General features: G+C 45.5%; 1 protein-coding gene across 1 annotated transcript in view; it reads right to left on the bottom strand.

The window, feature by feature from the left end:
* LOC124613504 (methyl farnesoate epoxidase-like) overlaps nucleotides 1-18,660 on the bottom strand; it is a 217,605-nt gene that overhangs the window by 71,956 nt on the left and 126,989 nt on the right. Inside the window, exons 11-12 of the mRNA XM_047142212.1 lie at nucleotides 11,388-11,575; nucleotides 4,807-4,927 (exon numbers count right to left, since the gene is read on the bottom strand). Coding sequence (XP_046998168.1) covers nucleotides 4,807-4,927; nucleotides 11,388-11,575 — 309 coding nt within the window. The remainder of the gene's footprint in view (nucleotides 1-4,806; nucleotides 4,928-11,387; nucleotides 11,576-18,660) is intronic.

An 18,660-nucleotide genomic window follows, 5' to 3' on the forward strand; every position in this document is an offset into this window, starting at 1 on the left:
ATTACAGTGCAACACAAATCTCATATCGCAGGAAAGTTATCACTCACCAGTAAAAGTTGTATTTTCATTTTGTGGCCGCAGCAGATCTAAGTCTACGGAGTAATGCAATAGCAGTAATTTCTAGAAATGCGTAATGAATTAAAAGTCTGTCGCTAGATTCCAGGAGGCGGCAAGTATCAAGACTACTTGACTACCTCTCGGACGCCTGAGGGAATAGGCGAAAAGTCCGAGAGCACTGCGTGTTTTGCAGCACGGCGATGAAAGACTAGATACAACTTTTTAATTACTCAGCCCTCTTTTATTACAGAGCAACACAAATCTCATATCGCAGGAAAGTTATCACTCACCAGTAAAAGTTGTATTATCATTTTGTGGCCGCAGCAGAGCTAAATCTGAGGAGTAATGCAATAGCAATCATTTCTAGAAATGCGTAATGAATTAAAAGCCAGTCGCTAGATTCCAGGAGGCGGCAAGTATCAAGACTACTTGACTACCTCTCGGACGCCTGAGGGCATAGGCGAAAAGTCCGAAAGCACTGCATGTCATGCAGCCCTCTTTTATTACAGTGCAACTCAAATCTCATATCGCAGGAAAGTTATCACTCACCAGTAAAAGTTGTATTTTCATTTTGTGGCCCTAGCAGAGCTAAATCTGCGGAGTAATGCAATAGCAGTCATTTCTAGAAATGCGTAATGAATTAAAAGTCTGTCGCTAGATTCCAGGAGGCGGCATGTATCAAGACTACTTGACTACCTCTCGGACGCCTGAGGGCATAGGCGAAAAGTCCGAAAGCACTGCATGTCATGCAGCACGGCGATGAAAGACTAGATACAACTTTTTATTCACTCAGCCCTCTTTTATTACAGTGCAACACAAATCTCATATCGCAGGAAAGTTACCACTCACCAGTAAAAGTTGTATTTTCATTTTGTGGCCGCGGCAGAGCTAAATCTGCGGAGTAATGCAATAGCAGTCATTTCTAGAAATGCGTAATGAATTAAAAGTCTGTCTCTAGATTCCAGGAGGCGGCAAGTATCAAGACTACTTGACTACCTCTCGGACGCCTGAGGGCATAGGCGAAAAGTCCGAAAGCACTGCGTGTCATGCAGCACTGCGATGAAAGACTAGATACAACTTTTTATTCACTCAGCCCTCTTTTATTACAGTGCAACACAAATCTCATATCGCAGGAAAGTTATCACTCACCAGTAAAAGTTGTATTTTCATTTTGTGGCCGCAGCAGAGCTAAATCTGAAGAGTTATGCAATAGCAGTCATTTCTAGAAATGCGTAATGAATTAAAAGTCTGCCACTAGATTCCAGGAGGCGGCAAGTATCAAGACTACTTGACTACCTCTCGGACGCCTGAGGGCAAAGGCGAAAAGTCCGAAAGCACTGCATGTCATGCAGCATGGCGATGAAAGACTAGATACAACTTTTTATTCACTCAGCCCTCTTTTATTACAGTGCAACACAAATCTCATATCGCAGGAAAGTTATCACTCACCAGTAAAAGTTGTATTTTCATTTTGTGGCCGCAGCAGAGCTAAATCTGCGGAGTAATGCAATAGCAGTCATTTCTAGAAATGCGTAATGAATTAAAAGTCTGTCACTAGATTCCAGGAGGCGGCAAGTATCAAGACTACTTGACTACCTCTCGGACGCCTGAGGGCATAGGCGAAAAGTCCGAAAGCACTGCATGTCATTTAGCACGGCGATGAAAGACTGGATACAACTTTTTATTCACTCAGCCTTCTTTTATTACAGTGCAACACAAATCTCATATCGCAGGAAAGTTATCACACACCAGTAAAAGTTGTATTTTCATTTTGTGGCCGCAGCAGATCTAAATCTGAGGAGTAATGCAATAGCAGTCATTTCTAGAAATGCATAATGAATTAAAAGTCTGTCGCTAGATTCCAGGAGGCGGCAAGTATCAAGACTATTTGACTACCTCTCGGACGCCTGAGGGCATAGGCGACAAGTCCGAAAGCACTGCATGTCATTTAGCACGGCGATGAAAGGCTGGATACAACTTTTTATTCACTCAGCCCTCTCTTATTACAGTGCAACACAAATGTCATATCGCAGGTTAGTTATCACTCACCAGTAAAAGTTATATTTTCATTTTGTGGCCGCAGCAGAGCTAAATCTACGGAGTAATGCAATAGCAGTCATTTCTAGAAATGCGTAATGAATTAGAAGCCTGTCGCTAGATTCTAGGAGGCGGCAAGTATCAAGACTACTCGACTACCTCTCGGACGCCTGAGGGCATAGGCGAAAAGTCCGAAAGCACTGCGTGTCATGCAGCACGGCGATGAAAGACTAGATACAACTTTTTATTCACTCAGCCCTCTTTTATTACAGTGCAACACAAATCTCATATCGCAGGAAAGTTATCACTCACCAGTAAAAGTTGTATTATCATTTTGTGGCCGCAGCAGAGCTAAATCTGCGGAGTAATGCAATAGCAGTCATTTCTAGAAATGCGTAATGAATTAAAAGTCTGTCGCTAGATTCCAGGAGGCGGCAAGTATCAAGACTACTTGACTACCTCTCGGTCGCCTGAGGGCATAGTCGAAAAGTCTGAAAGCACTGTGTGTCATTTAGCACGGCGATGAAAGACTAGATACAACTTTTTATTCACTGAGCCCTCTTTTATTACAGTGCAACAGAAATCCCATATCGCAGGAAAGTTATCACTCACCAGTAAAAGTTGTATTTTCATTTTGTGGCCACAGCAGAGCTAAATCTGCGGAGTAATGCAATAGCAGTCATTTCTAGAAATGCGTAATGAATTAAAAGCCTGTCGCTAGATTCCAGGAGGCGGCAAGTATCAAGACTACTTGACTACCTCTCGGACGCCTGAGAGCATAGGCGAAAAGTCCGAAAGCACTGCATGTCATTTAGCACGGCGATGAAAGACTAGATACAACTTTTTATTCACTCAGCCCTCTTTTATTACAGTGCAACACAAATCTCATATCGCAGGAAAGTTATCACTCACCAGTAAAAGTTGTATTTTCATTTTGTGGCCGCAGCAGAGCTAAATCTGCGGAGTAATGCAATAGCAGTCATTTCTAGAAATGCGTAATGAATTAAAAGTCTGTCGCTAGATTCCAGGAGGCGGCAACTATCAAGACTACTTGACTGCCTCTTGGACGCCTGAGGGCATTGGCGAAAAGTCCGAAAGCACTGCGTGTCATGCAGCACGGCGATGAAAGACTAGATACAACTTTTTATTCACTCAGCCCTCTTTTATTACAGTGCAACACAAATCCCATATCGCAGGAAAGTTATCACTCACCAGTAAAAGTTGTATTATCATTTTGTGGCCGCAGCAGAGCTAAATCTGCGGAGTAAAGCAATAGCAATCATTTCTAGAAATGCGTAATGAATTAAAAGTCTGTCGCTAGATTCCAGGAGGCGGCAACTATCAAGACTACTTGACTACCTCTCGGACGCCTGAGGGCATAGGCGAAAAGTCCGAAAGCACTGCATGTCATTTAGCACGGCGATGAAAGACTAGATACAACTTTTTATTCACTCAGACCTCTTTTATTACAGTGCAACACAAATCTCATATCGCAGGAAAGTTATCACTCACCAGTAAAAGTTGTATTTTCATTTTGTGGCCGCAGCAGAGCTAAATCTGCGGAGTAATGCAATAGCAGTCATTTCTAGAAATGCGTAATGAATTAAAAGTCTGTCGCTAGATTCCAGGAGGCGGCAAGTATCAAGACTACTTGACTGCCTCTTGGACGCCTGAGGGCATAGGCGAAAAGTCCGAAAGCACTGCGTGTCATGCAGCACGGCGATGAAAGACTAGATACAACTTTTTATTCACTCAGCCCTCTTTTATTACAGTGCAACACAAATCCCATATCGCAGGAAAGTTATCACTCACCAGTAAAAGTTGTATTATCATTTTGTGGCCGCAGCAGAGCTAAATCTGCGGAGTAAAGCAATAGCAATCATTTCTAGAAATGCGTAATGAATTAAAAGTCTGTCGCTAGATTCCAGGAGGCGGCAACTATCAAGACTACTTGACTATCTCTCGGACGCCTGAGGGCATAGGCGAAAAGTCCGAAAGCACTGCATGTCATTTAGCACGGCGATGAAAGACTAGATACAACTTTTTATTCACTCAGCCCTCTTTTATTACAGTGCAACACAAATCTCATATCGCAGGAAAGTTATCACTCACCAGTAAAAGTTGTATTTTCATTTTGTGGCCGCAGCAGAGCTAAATCTGCGGAGTAATGCAATAGCAGTCATTTCTAGAAATGCGTAATGAATTAAAAGTCTGTCGCTAGATTCCAGGAGGCGGCAAGTATCAAGACTACTTGACTGCCTCTTGGACGCCTGAGGGCATAGGCGAAAAGTCCGAAAGCACTGCGTGTCATGCAGCACGGCGATGAAAGACTAGATACAACTTTTTATTCACTCAGCCCTCTTTTATTACAGTGCAACACAAATCCCATATCGCAGGAAAGTTATCACTCACCAGTAAAAGTTGTATTATCATTTTGTGGCCGCAGCAGAGCTAAATCTGCGGAGTAAAGCAATAGCAATCATTTCTAGAAATGCGTAATGAATTAAAAGCCTGTCGCTAGATTCCAGGAGGCGGCAAGTATCAAGACTACCTGACTACCTCTCGGACGCCTAAGGGCATAGGCGAAAAGTCCGAAAGCACTGCGTGTCATGCAGCACGGCGATGAAAGGCTAGATACAACTTTTTAATTACTCAGCCCTCTTTTATTACAGTACAACACAAATCTCATATCGCAGGAAAGTTATCACTCACCAGTAAAAGTTGTATTTTCATTTTGCTGCTCTTCTGCTTTCGCCATTTCATAGACAAATGCATCTATGAGATCTCTCCTTTTCCCTGGCGTATATGTTGCCTTATGGTCTTCGATAATTGTCTGAAAAAGAAAAAGGTTTTTGTTATAACACTGAGAAGAAATTGTAACCTAAAAGTATATCCAGACCAATAAGAACAAGAGAGATAATAAAAGAAAATGTTGTTTCAAATAAAGCAAACAGGCAATAACAGCCTAGTATTTTAGAGGCCACAAAAACTAAGCAGCCCATTATTTTATCACTCATTAAGATGGAAGAGCCAGTCATAGCCATTAAAACGGAACAGCCAACCAATATGTAGCCACTTGTTCAAAAGTATCCGAATGGCCTTAATTCTGCGCCGTATTCAGAAGTATCCGAATGACCTGTATTATTTATAAAAAGATAATGCCTTATTGGTGTAATTTTCAGTATTTCCACGACAAAAATATGTAAACAAACTTGCACACTGAAACGCGAGCACACACACACACACACACACACACACATATATATATATATATATATATATATATATATATATATATATATATATGTAGACAGGGTGAGTCACCTAACGTTACCGCTGGATATATTTCGTAAACCACTGACGAACCGATTCCACAGACCGAACGTGAGGAGAGGGGCTAATGTAATTGTTTAATACAAACCATAAAAAAATGCACGGAAGTATGTCTTTAACACAAACCTACGTTTTTTTAAAATGGAACCACGTTAGTTTTGTTAGCACATCTGAACATGAAAACAAATACGTAATCAGTGCCGTTTGTTGCATTGTAAAATGTTAATTACATCCGGAGACATGGTAACCTAAAATTGACGCTTGAAACCTCCGTCTTTCAGTTGCGTGTTGTAACAAACACGGGCCACGGTCGACGAGCAGCATCTGCAGGGACATGTTTACGATGACGACCGTGTTTACGAGTGTGGCTGTAGTGCACTGTTGTGGTTTGGTCTAGGTGTCGCAGTGTCCGCATGTAGCGCTTGCTGCTATTGTTATTCTGCATTCGTCTCCGCACGCAGACCAATTGTAGTACACCTTGTTATCAGACGTCTGTGATAGTGTAGTGTTGTAGGAACTGTGACCATAGTGTATTCGAACTCTGAAAAGGCGGAGATGATACTCATCTACGGCGAGTGTCGGCGAAATGCAGCTGAAGCCTGCAGGGTGTATACAGAACGGTACCCGGACAGAGAGCATCCAACGTGCCACACATTGCAAAACATCTACCGCCAACTGTATGCAGCAGGTATGGTCGTAGCACGCAAACGGGTCCGTAACAGGCCCGTCACAGGAGTAGCGGGTGCAGTTGGTGTGATAGCTGCTGCTGCCATGAACCCACACATGAGTACACGGGACATTGCGAGAGCCGGTGGACTGAGTCAAAGTAGTGTCATGCGCATAACCGCTTTCACCCGTTTCATGTGTCGCTACATGAGCAATTACATGGTGATGACTTTAATCATCGAGTGCAATTCTGTCAATGGGCATTAACAGAGAATGCGTTGCAGTTCTACCTGTTTACCGATGAAGCGGGTTTCACAAACCACGGGGCAGTGAATCTACGGAACATGTATTACTGTTCCGTGGACAATCCTCGCTGGCTCAGACAGGTAGAGCGACAGCGACCGTGGACTGTAAATGTATGGTGCGGAATCATTGGCGACCACCTCATTGGTCCTCACTTCATTGCAGGGGCCCAAACAGCTGCAACATACATCGCGTTTCTACAGAATGATCTGCCAACGTTGCTCGAAAATGTCCCACTGGAAACGCGTCGACGTATGTGGTATCAGCATGATGGTGCACCTGCACATTCCGCAATTAACACTAGGCTGACTCTTTACAGGATGTTCGACGGGCGTTTCATAGGACGTGGAGGACGCATAAATTGGCCAGCCCGTTCTCCCGATCTTAAACCTCTGGACTTCTTTCTGTGGGGTACGTTAAAGGACAATGAGTACCGTGATGTGCCTACAACCCCAGAGGATATGAAACAACGTATTGTGGCAGCCTGCGGCGACATTACACCAGATGTACTGCGGCGTGTACGACATTCATTACGCCACAGATTGCAATTGTGTGCAGCAAATGATGGCCACCACATCGAACATCTATCGGCCTGACATGTCGGGACACACTCTATTCCACTCCGTAATTGAAAACGGAAACCACGTGTACCTCACCCCTCATGGTAATGTACATGTGCGTCAGTGAAAAAGACCAATAAAAAGGTGTTAGCATGTGGACGTAATGTGCTGTTCCAGTCTCTTCTGTACCTAAGGTCCATCACCGTTCCCTTTGGATCCCTACGTAATTCGATGCTCTCCGATACACACGATCGAACAGCGGAGAAGTGGTACTCAAGCGTCAACTTTAGGTTACAATATCTCCGGATGTAATTAACATTTTACAATGCAACAAACTGCACTGATTACGTATTTGTTTATATGTTCAGATGTGCTAACAAAACTAACGGGGTTCCATTTAAAAAAAAGCTAGGTTCGTGTTAAAAAACATACTTCCGTGCATTTTTTATGGTCTGTATTAACCAATTACACCAGCCCCTCTCCTCACGTTCGGTCTGTGGAAACGATTTGTCAGTATTTGATGTGGTTTACGAAATATATCCAGCAGTAATGTTAGGTGACTCACCCTATATACAGGGTGTTTCAAAAATGACCGGTATATTTGAAACGGCAATAAAAACTAAACGAGCAGCGATAGGAATACACCGTTTGTTGCAATATGCTTCGGACAACAGTACATTTTCAGGCGGACAAACTTTCGAAATTACAGTAGTTACAATTTTCAACAACAGATGGCGCTGCAAGTGATGTGAAAGAGATAGAAGACAACGCAGTCTGTGGGTGCGCCATTCTGTACGTCGTCTTTCTGCTGTAAGCGTGTGCTGTTCACAACGTGCAAGTGTGCTGTAGACAACATGGTTTATTCCTTAGAACAGAGGATTTTTCTGGTGTTGGAATTCCACCACCTAGAACACAGTGTTGTTGCAACAAGACGAAGTTTTCAACGGAGGTTTAATGTAACCAAAGGACCGAAAAGCGATACAATAAAGGATCTGTTTGAAAAATTTTAACGGACTGGGAACGTGACGGATGAACGTGCTGGAAAGGTAGGGCGACCGCGTACGGCAACCACAGAGGGCAACGCGCAGCTAGTGCAGCAGGTGATCCAACAGCGGCCTCGGGTTTCCGTTCGCCGTGTTGCAGCTGCAGTCCAAATGACGCCAACGTCCACGTATCGTCTCATGCGCCAGAGTTTACACCTCTATCCATACAAAATTCAAACGCGGCAACCCCTCAGCGCCGCTACCATTGCTGCACGAGAGACATTCGCTTACGATGTAGTGCACAGGGTTGATTACGGCGATATGCATGTGGGCAGCATTTGGTTTACTGACGAAGCTTATTTTTACCTGGACGGCTTCGTCAATAAACAGAACTGGCGCATATGGGGAACCGAAAAGCCCCATGTTGCAGTCCCATCGTCCCTGCATCCTCAAAAAGTACTGGTCTGGGCCGCCATTTCTTCCAAAGGAATCATTGGCCCATTTTTCAGATCCGAAACGATTACTGCATCACGCTATCTGGACATTCTTCGTGAATTTGTGGCGGTACAAACTGCCTTAGACGACACTGCGAACACCTCGTGGTTTATGCAAGATGGTGCCCGGCCACATCGCACGGCCGACGTCTTTAATTTCCTGAATGAATATTTCGATGATCGCGTGATTGCTTTGGGCTATCCGAAACATACAGGAGGCGGCGTCGATTGGCCTCCCTATTCGCCAGACATGAACCCCTGTGACTTCTTTCTGTGGGGACACTTGAAAGACCAGGTGTACCGCCAGAATCCAGAAACAATTGAACAGCTGAAGCAGTACATCTCATCTGCATGTGAAGCCATTCCGCCAGACACGTTGTCAAAGATTTCGGGTAATTTCATTCAGAGACTACGCCATATTATTGCTACGCATGGTGGACATTTGGAAAATATCGTACTACAGAGTTTCCCAGACCGCAGCGCCATCTGTTGTTGAAAATTGTAACTACTGTAATTTCGAAAGTTTGTCTGCCTGAAAATGTACTGTTGTCCCAAGCATATTGCAACAAACGGTGTATTTCTATCGCTGCTCGTTTAGTTTCCATTTCCGTTTCAAATATACCGGTCATTTTTGAAACACCCTGTATATACAAACGGGTGCTTGCAATGGCTACATCAAGTGTCACAATGTTGCATGGAAAAATTCTAAATCGTTAGCAGTTAGTATTACTATTAATTAAGTCCATAAATATTTTTGTTATAGACAAATGCAGTAATTGCAATAAAGTTCTTAAAACCTAATGTGATTATGTGGGATATTAGGAAGACTATTTTAAATTATAAAACTGATTGTTTGGTTGCATAAAAATTATTATAGGCTGAGACCGAATGGGCACTGACAATTTATTCAAGATTCTTCGTAGATTTATTTTATGAGTTTCTCGTACTTTCTAACCTGTATTTTGGTATATCCAGATTTGCTTTATTTCTGGAATCAAAATGGCGAATTTATTCCCAGACTCCACGTTGTTATTGCCTTTGATGTAAACTCCGCAAACATATAGACACAGTAATCTCAACTTTGAAAAAAGAGGTGACAGTGCTCCATAGGACACTCCTCGCACATTACACAAATATCTTCTTCTACTTTTTAAAATGTAAGGTCTTCTGTCAACATTTCATTTGTAGGGTTCATGAATTCTGCTGTTACTAGCGACGCATATATAGATGTATACACTAAGTATAAGGTAGGAGCCGGCCGAGGTGGTCTCGCGGTTAAGGCGCTCAGTCCGGAACCGCGCGACTGCTACGGTCGCAGGTTCGAATCCTGCCTCGGGCATGGATGTGTGTGATGTCCTTAGGTTAGTTAGGTTTAAGTAGTTCTAAGTTCTAGGGGACTGATGACCACAGAAGTTAAGTCCCATAGTGCTCAGAGCCATTTGCACCATTTGTAAGGTAGGTGTAAGGGTATAAGTGCAAATATTTTTACATGCGGTGCCTTAACATGTACACAAATCAGTCTGCTTATTGTTCCTTCTCTGTATCGAAGTCATCCAAAAAAAAAATCACAAACTCTAGGGCCAGATGTTTTCTGCAGAGTCATTGCTAGACCACTATGCAGACTACGGCTGTCAGCATAGACTAACCGTTTTCCGTCAACGTGTCCACATTTCAACACATGACGTGCAGCCAGGAGAAAGTAAACATTAATGGCTTGATCTGCCACACATATTTGGAGGTACTAACCAACCTAAAAACATACAGCTTGTAATAGCTATAATTATAGCTTGTAATAGCTACCATTATTATTCTGTAAATCACGTAAATACTGATGTAATGTTGTTCCGTACACCGCACTCAGTCACCAGTAGAAATAGCTAAGTAACTGCGCTTATACTGGTTACACCCTTGTATATTTGTGAAGCACTGCTAGCACATGAAAATTTTGTCAAAAAATAAGCAACTTTTGTACTGCTTCCTGTTGAAAGCTGGCAACAGAGGGTTTTCTCTCTTGGTACAAAATGTAGCAGGCTTACTGAAAAAAGTTCGACGTCAGTGAACTTGTATGCAAAGGTATTTCGACACTGGGAAAACTGACCGATCGTAAGTGCCAGTAGTTTCTTTCTCCTCAGATTACATTCTCTAGTGCCTCATACGAGGGTAATCCTAAAAGTAGGGTCTCCTATTTTTTATAAGTGCATAGACCTGTTTATTTCTACAATGGTTTACATCAGTTTACAGCTTGAACATTTAGCTATTTTAGACATAATAACCATTTCTGTCGATGCATTTTTGTAGACGCTGTGGCAGTTTTTGTACGTTCATGTCATACCAGCTCGCCGCCATGCTGTTCAGAAAGTTATGAATCGCTTTCCGGCCAAATGTTCTTTTAACCTAGGGAACAAGTGATAGTCACTGGGCGCCAAGTCAGGACTGTAGGGCGGGTGGGTGATTATAATCCGCTGAAACTGTTGCAGGAGAGCAACGGCTTGCCGAGCGATGTTTGGGCGAGCTTTGTCATGGAGAATGTGTACGCCCTTGCTCAACATTTGTCTTCTCCGGTTCCGAATTGCCCGTTTGAGTTTTTTCAGAGGCTCACAGTACCTGCCAGCGTTAATTGTGGTCCCACCGATTCAGCTCCGACAACGAGGTGAAAGAAGAGGTTCATAGCTTTCTGAACAGCATGGCGGCGAGCTAGTATGACATGGGCATACAAAAACTGTCACAGCGTCTAAAAACAAAATGCATCGACAGAAATGGTGATTATGTCGGTATATACTGATTGGAGCACTGAGCGACAAAGTGTAGAGACCTCAAAAGGAACTACCTCGAATAATAAGTTATTTTTAACTTACAAATACTATCTTTCGCTGTCAGGCTGAGAAATTTTTCTGCTGAAACCAGTTGTGCATATGTATACTTAAATTTAGTGAGCCTTGACTTGTAGTGCTTACCATAAAATATGCGCGCGCCATCTCGTTGAACTTGATGAGTGCGTTGTATCCCGTTGCCTCGGGCTGGATGAATCGCAGCCACGGCATGGCGCTGAGTTTGCCTCCAGCCATGTCGAAGGCGCGCGAACGAGTTTCTACTAGATTGAGCAGCGTCTGCAGGCGCTGGTCGCCGCGGGGGAAGCGGTATCCTGCACAGTTCGACGGCCAAACCTCAGCCCACCTTGTACTCAGCCTTCATAGCAGTACTGTTTTCACGTTTTGTTTGTAGAGCTGAGGAGAACGTGTGCTCCTTTTATGTTCCTACGTAAAACGTCATTGGTAGAGTTAGGGAGTGTACTTTACACGTTGAAGAACTAGCTGTACCCAGCCATACTTTGTGGTTGCTGAGTCTGCTTAAATGAAAACAAAGAAACGAGAAAGTATCGCCGCGAATATGCTCAATCCCGTTGGTAGTGACCACCTCCTCATGCTTCTCACCCCCATCTTCTCAACCTGTGGCCCTCCGCATGCCCCCCACCCATGTCCCTCGAAGTTCATCCATGACTACCGCTGCCCCGACTGAGATACCGACCGGGACTCCATTGCCTCACAGGTCGAAAGCCACCCACTTACCTTTCACCATCCGGCTGACATCACCCATGCCTCTTTCTTCCTCCAGAAGACCATCACTCCCGCTGTGTAGGCTCACGCTCCTACCAAATTCATCCACCCTCACCACCCTACACTTTCCCCATATGCCATCCTCCTTCTTCATGAGCCCCGGAGGCTCTACTGCTCTTTCCTCCGCACCCGTGAATGGGATACACTCCTCCGCCACTGGCAATGACAACGACACACCATGAACCTCCTTAAAGCAAAGAAACACAGGACTGGCGCCAGACATGTACAAGCCTCAACTCCACCCACCCTCTCAACTCCTGGACGTACTGGTCAGCCTCCCACTGCCTTACTGGTAGCCATCCCACTCCACATTACCCTCTTCTCCATGACAACTGCCCCATCCATGACAATCTCAATATGACTAGTCATTTTGCTTCCCTCCTAACCGAGATCTTCTCCATTCCTGATGATCCTCATTTTCATTACTCACTCTTCCCCACCATCCTTGAATGCACTGATACCTCTGTCCCACTGCTCGCCCCCAGTTTCCAGCACTTGGATCAGTTACCCCTCTCAGACATAAACACACCCATCATTGCACATGGCATCACACTCATCCTCCACTCCAAACGCAACACTGCCCCTGGTCACTAGAGTGTCACATGCTGCCACCTCGAGGAATCCCCTCAACCGTTCCTGGCTACCCTTGATACTGTGTACAACGTCCTCCTCTCCACTGTCATCTACCCCAACCCGTGGAAGACTTCCCATGTCCTGCTGTTCTTTAAGTGCAATAAAGCCCCTCTGACACCTCTTTCTATCATCTCATCTGCTCACCTCCATGTTCAGTAAGATATTCAAATCCATCCTCTCCCATTGTATTCATATCCAACGTAACCTGCACCACCCCCTTACCCACTGTGGCTTCTGGCCCTCCTTGTCAGCTGACGACCAGCTCCTTAACCTTAACAGTCTTCTTCCCCTCCAACTTCCGTCACTCCGCTATCTTTGTTTCCCTCGACTCCAGAACGCCTGCGACCGTGTCTGGCATCCTGGGCTCCTCTTCAAACTCAAGACATATGCTCTCCCTATCAATTTCGTCTATCTCGTTGCTTCCTTCCTCTCCCATCGTCCCTCCTATGTCACTATCCACAATTCCAACTCCCATACTTTCTATTCCACTGCTGATGTGCCCCAAGGCTCCATCCCTTCCCCTCTCTTCTATCTCCTGTAGACTGCTGATATACCCAACTGCCCCCACCCCCTCCCCCACCTATTTCTCTCCTCCAATTTGCTGATGACACCACCTTTCTGGCTCTTTATCCTACCTTTCAACAGTCCCAATGTACCCTCCAAACTCATCTTGACCAGTTCAACACTTGGTGCAACCAGTGTTCCTTTGTATCAACCCCTCCAAGAACCGGGTAATCATCATAGGCCACACCACTCGCTCCTTCTGTGTCCATCATCTCTACCTAACCATTTATGGTTGTCCTATTCACTACACTCTCACCCTAAAACACCTAGGCCTCACTCTTGACCGCCACTTCACCTGGACTCTCCATCTCCTTATGATACAACACACAGCTCACAATGGACTCTGCCTCCTGAAACTCCTGTCCAGCTGGACATAGGGACTGCATCCTTCCACCATCCTTCACACCTCCAAATCCTGTACCCACCACATCTTTTACCGGCTGGAGTGGCCGAGCGGTTCTAGGCGCTACAGTCTGGAATCGCGCGACCGCTACGGTCGCAGGTTCGAATCCTGCCTTGGGCATGGATGTGTGTGATGTCCTTAGGTTACTTAGGTTTAAGTAGTTCTAAGTTTTAGGGGACTGATGACCTCAGAAGTTAAGTCCCATAGTGCTCAGAGCCATTTGAACCAAGCCACATCCTTTGTTATGCCAGTTATGCCTGGATTTCGCCGTTCCCAGATTCTATAAGGCTCTCCACCTTGCCTTCTACATCCACCTTCCGACCCCATGTGCATCCTCTACGACATCATCCCCTTCCCCCACCTTCTTCTTTTCCTTGAACACTTCTGCACCCTGTGTATCATCTGCTGACACCGTACCCCCCACCCCCTGGTGTCCCCCTTCCTCTCAAGCCCCAGCCTGTTGCCATGCCTTTACCATTGTGTCCCACCCTCTCCATCTGCACATCCTCCACCTCTGTTGCGGGTTGATATTTGTAATTATAGACACTCTGGAAATATTGATTATCCTTGAATTAATGTTTTGTATTCCATGATGTACGTTCCTTAGAGAGAAATATAATTAATGTTGTATTGGAATCAAGGTGTTGTGTGTCCGTAATATTTTGGTGTCGAAACACGGGAAGAAATTGCGATTTCATGCGTGATTTCAACAATTAACGGCTTACTTCACGCTGTAGGAAACAAGAGACGACGTCGGACCGCATCACAAGCTAAGTTCATTCCAATATAATATGATCGCATGAGCTGGTTGCTTCAAACAATTTTTGCGGCTTTGTATTGCAAGCCTGAAACTTGCACTCAGAGTAGCTAGTTTTGTTAAAAGGTTTTCCTTCACTTACGTTTGCGCATACGCTGCTTGTTAAACGTTTAAGCTATTCACAAGCGCACTCCTAAACAATCTTACAACAGCCGTCTTTAGTAAGACATAATGCAGGACGAATCAGAGATAGAGTTAGCAAACTTCAAAAGAAAGCGAACTAGGGAGAGGACTAATGCTACGCGGTTTCTGCGGCTGTTGATGCTCTTACCATAGAAAGCCCGTTTGATGATTTTGAACATTACAGGGAACGTCTTCAAGAAACTCTAGAGAAGCTCGTTTCATTAGATGACGCTATTCATAATATATAGACAAAGTCAACGCGCTATAAAGAGGGCTACAAAAGCAACTGATTACAAGCTTTCAGCCACAACGTCGCAGATGAATATCACGTCACCACCAGTGCTCACACAACCAGCTGTGTTCCACTCTGTCAAGCTACCAGCAATTAAGCTTGAGTCATTTTGTGGGGATGTCGAAATGTGGTCCCGCTTCTGGGAACAATTTGAATCGACCATTGATAAAGACCCATCCCTTTCTACAGTAAACAAACATGTTTTCCTACGAGGGTATCTGTCAGGCGAACCGAAGTTGGCCAGCCGGAGTGGCCGTGCGGTTCTAGGCGCTACAGTCTGGAGCCTAGCGACCGCTATGGTTGCAGGTTCGAATCCTGCCTCGGGCATGGATGTGTGTGATGTCCTTAGGTTAGTTAGGTTTAATTAGTTCTAAGTTCTAGGCGACTGATGACCTCGGAAGTTAAGTCGCATAGTACTCAGAGCCATTTTTGAACCGAAGTTGCTAGTAGATGGAATACTTATAACGGCTAACACGTACGCAGAAACAAAGAAAATTTTATTGAATAGATACGGAGATAGCAATCGCATTATACAGGCGCACCTCGGTTATTTGGATGCGCTAAAGCCTGCACAGTCAGCGACACCTGAAACGCTGAACAGTACATTCCTGGAATGTAACCGTCGTATTCAAGCACTGCGTGCCTTAGGAGAAGACGTCGTGGCATACGGTAAAATTCTCACTCAGAAAATTCTGCGTGCATTTCCCGCTGAAATGTGCCAGAAATGGGTCATTCATGCTAGAAGAACCGAAGTAGCGGAAGGAGATGTACTGAAACTACTTAACTTTTTGGAAGAAGAAGTTCGTGGTGCTCTCACTGCACAAAAGATTCGTACAGAATATCAGTCATCTCCTTGCTTCAGGCCCACTGCAGCAGCGCTTCACAAAAATTCAATGCAAGCGAAAAATCCCCGTAAGCCTAAACGAGAACATCGCCATTCTCTCATGCAGTGAAACATCTTGTAGTAACATCGGTAGAACATAACGTAGGAAATCAGCATACATTGCACCATTTAGATTGCCATCGATAAAGTGGGGGCCAATTATCCTTCCTCCCATAATGCCGCACCATACATCAACCCGCCAAGGTCGCTGATGATCCACTCGTCGCAGCCATCGTGGATTTTCCGTCGCCCAGTTGTGCATATTATGCCGGTTTACGTTACCGCTGTTGGTCAATGACGCTTCGTTGCTAAATAGAGCGCGTGCAAATATCTGTCGTCGTCCGCAATTTCTCTTGTGCCCAGTGCAGAACTGTACACGACGTTCAAAGTCGGCGCCATGCAATTCCTGGTGCATAGAAATATGGTACGGGAGCAATCGATGTTGATGTAGCATTCTCAACACCAACGTTTTTGAGATTCCCGATTCTCGCGCAACTTGTCTGCTACTAATGTGCGGATTATCCGCGACAGCAGTTAAAACACCTACTTGTGCATTATCATTTGTTGCAGGTCGTGGTTGACGTTCCACATGTGGCTGAACACTTCCTTAAATAACATAACTATCCGGCGAACGGTCCGGACACTTGGATTATGTCGTCCAGGATACCGAGCACCATACATAGCACACGCCCGTTGGGCATTTTGATGACAATAACCACACATCAACACGATATCGACCTTTTCCGCAATTGGTAAACGGTCCATTTTAACACTGGTAATGTATCACGAAGCAAATACCGTCCGTACTGGCGGAATGTTACGTCATACAACGCACTTCTACGTTTGTGACTATTACAGCACCATCTATCACAAAGCGAAAAAAGTGGTCCAACTAAAACATTCATATTTCTTTACGTATTACACGAATATGTAATAAAAATGGGGGTTCCTATTTTTAAAAAAACGCAGTTGATATCCGTTTGACCTATGGTAGCACCATCTAGCGGGCCAACCATAGCGGTATCCTGTTTCGCCCTTCAAGCTAGACGAGTTCGATCTTTGTAGTTTTTTCGTTTGATGCATATTTCGTGAGATATTTGGCCCAGTAACTATCAATGGACCACCCTGTATATATACACTCCTGGAAATTGAAATAAGAACACCGTGAATTCATTGTCCCAGGAAGGGGAAACTTTATTGACACATTCCTGGGGTCAGATACATCACATGATCACACTGACAGAACCACAGGCACATAGACACAGGCAACAGAGCATGCACAATGTCGGCACTAGTACAGTGTATATCCACCTTTCGCAGCAATGCAGGCTGCTATTCTCCCATGGAGACGATCGTAGAGATGCTGGATGTAGTCCTGTGGAACGGCTTGCCATGCCATTTCCACCTGGCGCCTCAGTTGGACCAGCGTTCGTGCTGGACGTGCAGACCGCGTGAGACGACGCTTCATCCAGTCCCAAACATGCTCAATGGGGGACAGATCCGGAGATCTTGCTGGCCAGGGTAGTTGACTTACACCTTCTAGAGCAAGTTGGGTGGCACGGGATACATGCGGACGTGCATTGTCCTGTTGGAACAGCAAGTTCCCTTGCCGGTCTAGGAATGGTAGAACGATGGGTTCGATGACGGTTTGGATGTACCGTGCACTATTCAGTGTCCCCTCGACGATCACCAGTGGTGTACGGCCAGTGTAGGAGATCGCTTCCCACACCATGATGCCGGGTGTTGGCCCTGTGTGCCTCGGTCGTATGCAGTCCTGATTGTGGCGCTCACGTGCAAGGCGCCAAACACGCATACGACCATCATTGGCACCAAGGCAGAAGCGACTCTCATCGCTGAAGACGACACGTCTCCATTCGTCCCTCCATTCACGCCTGTCGCGGCACCACTGGAGGCGGGCTGCACGATGTTGGGGCGTGAGCGGAAGACGGCCTAACGGTGTGCGGGACCGTAGCCCAGCTTCATGGAGACGGTTGCGAATGGTCCTCGCCGATACCCCAGGAGCAACAGTGTCCCTAATTTGCTGGGAAGTGGCGGTGCGGTCCCCTACGGCACTGCGTAGGATCCTACGGTCTTGGCGTGCATCCGTGCGTCGCTGCGGTCCGGTCCCAGGTCGACGGGCACGTGCACCTTCCGCCGACCACTGGCGACAACATCGATGTACTGTGGAGACCTCACGCCCCACGTGTTGAGCAATTCGGCGGTACGTCCACCCGGCCTCCCGCATGCCCACTATACGCCCTCGCTCAAAGTCCGTCAACTGCACATACGGTTCACGTCCACGCTGTCGCGGCATGCTACCAGTGTTAAAGACTGCGATGGAGCTTCGTATGCCACGGCAAACTGGCTGACACTGACGGCGGCGGTGCACAAATGCTGCGCAGCTAGCGCCATTCGACGGCCAACACCGCGGTTCCTGGTGTGTCCGCTGTGCCGTGCGTGTGATCATTGCTTGTACAGCCCTCTCGCAGTGTCCGGAGCAAGTATGGTGGGTCTGACACACCGGTGTCAATGTGTTCTTTTTTCCATTTCCAGGAGTGTAGAAACAAGCCTGTATTAGAATGCAGTTTTGTGTGAAAATTTCAGATCAATCAGTCAAGAACTTTTGGTGATTCGTGATTTTGAACAAATAGAATATTTTTTTAAACTGCAATTTAATACAGCACTGAAGATGTTTCTCGCATCCTAGCGTCCAAAGCCTCCTGTGTTCTCAATATTCCCTCTCAAAATTCCTCTGGCAAATAGCTCTTCTGACTCCCTCTTCACATGATGTTTTCAGGCATCCTAATCTCCTTCTCTAAGTCGAAATCCCTTCCATCATCTTCTTAGGCCTTCTGTCCTCACCAAAGCAGTATACGTGGCTAAAGCTTTTCAAGATAT

This window comes from Schistocerca americana, chromosome 4, assembly GCF_021461395.2.
Source record: "Schistocerca americana isolate TAMUIC-IGC-003095 chromosome 4, iqSchAmer2.1, whole genome shotgun sequence".
NCBI classification, from domain to species: Eukaryota; Metazoa; Arthropoda; class Insecta; order Orthoptera; family Acrididae; genus Schistocerca; species Schistocerca americana.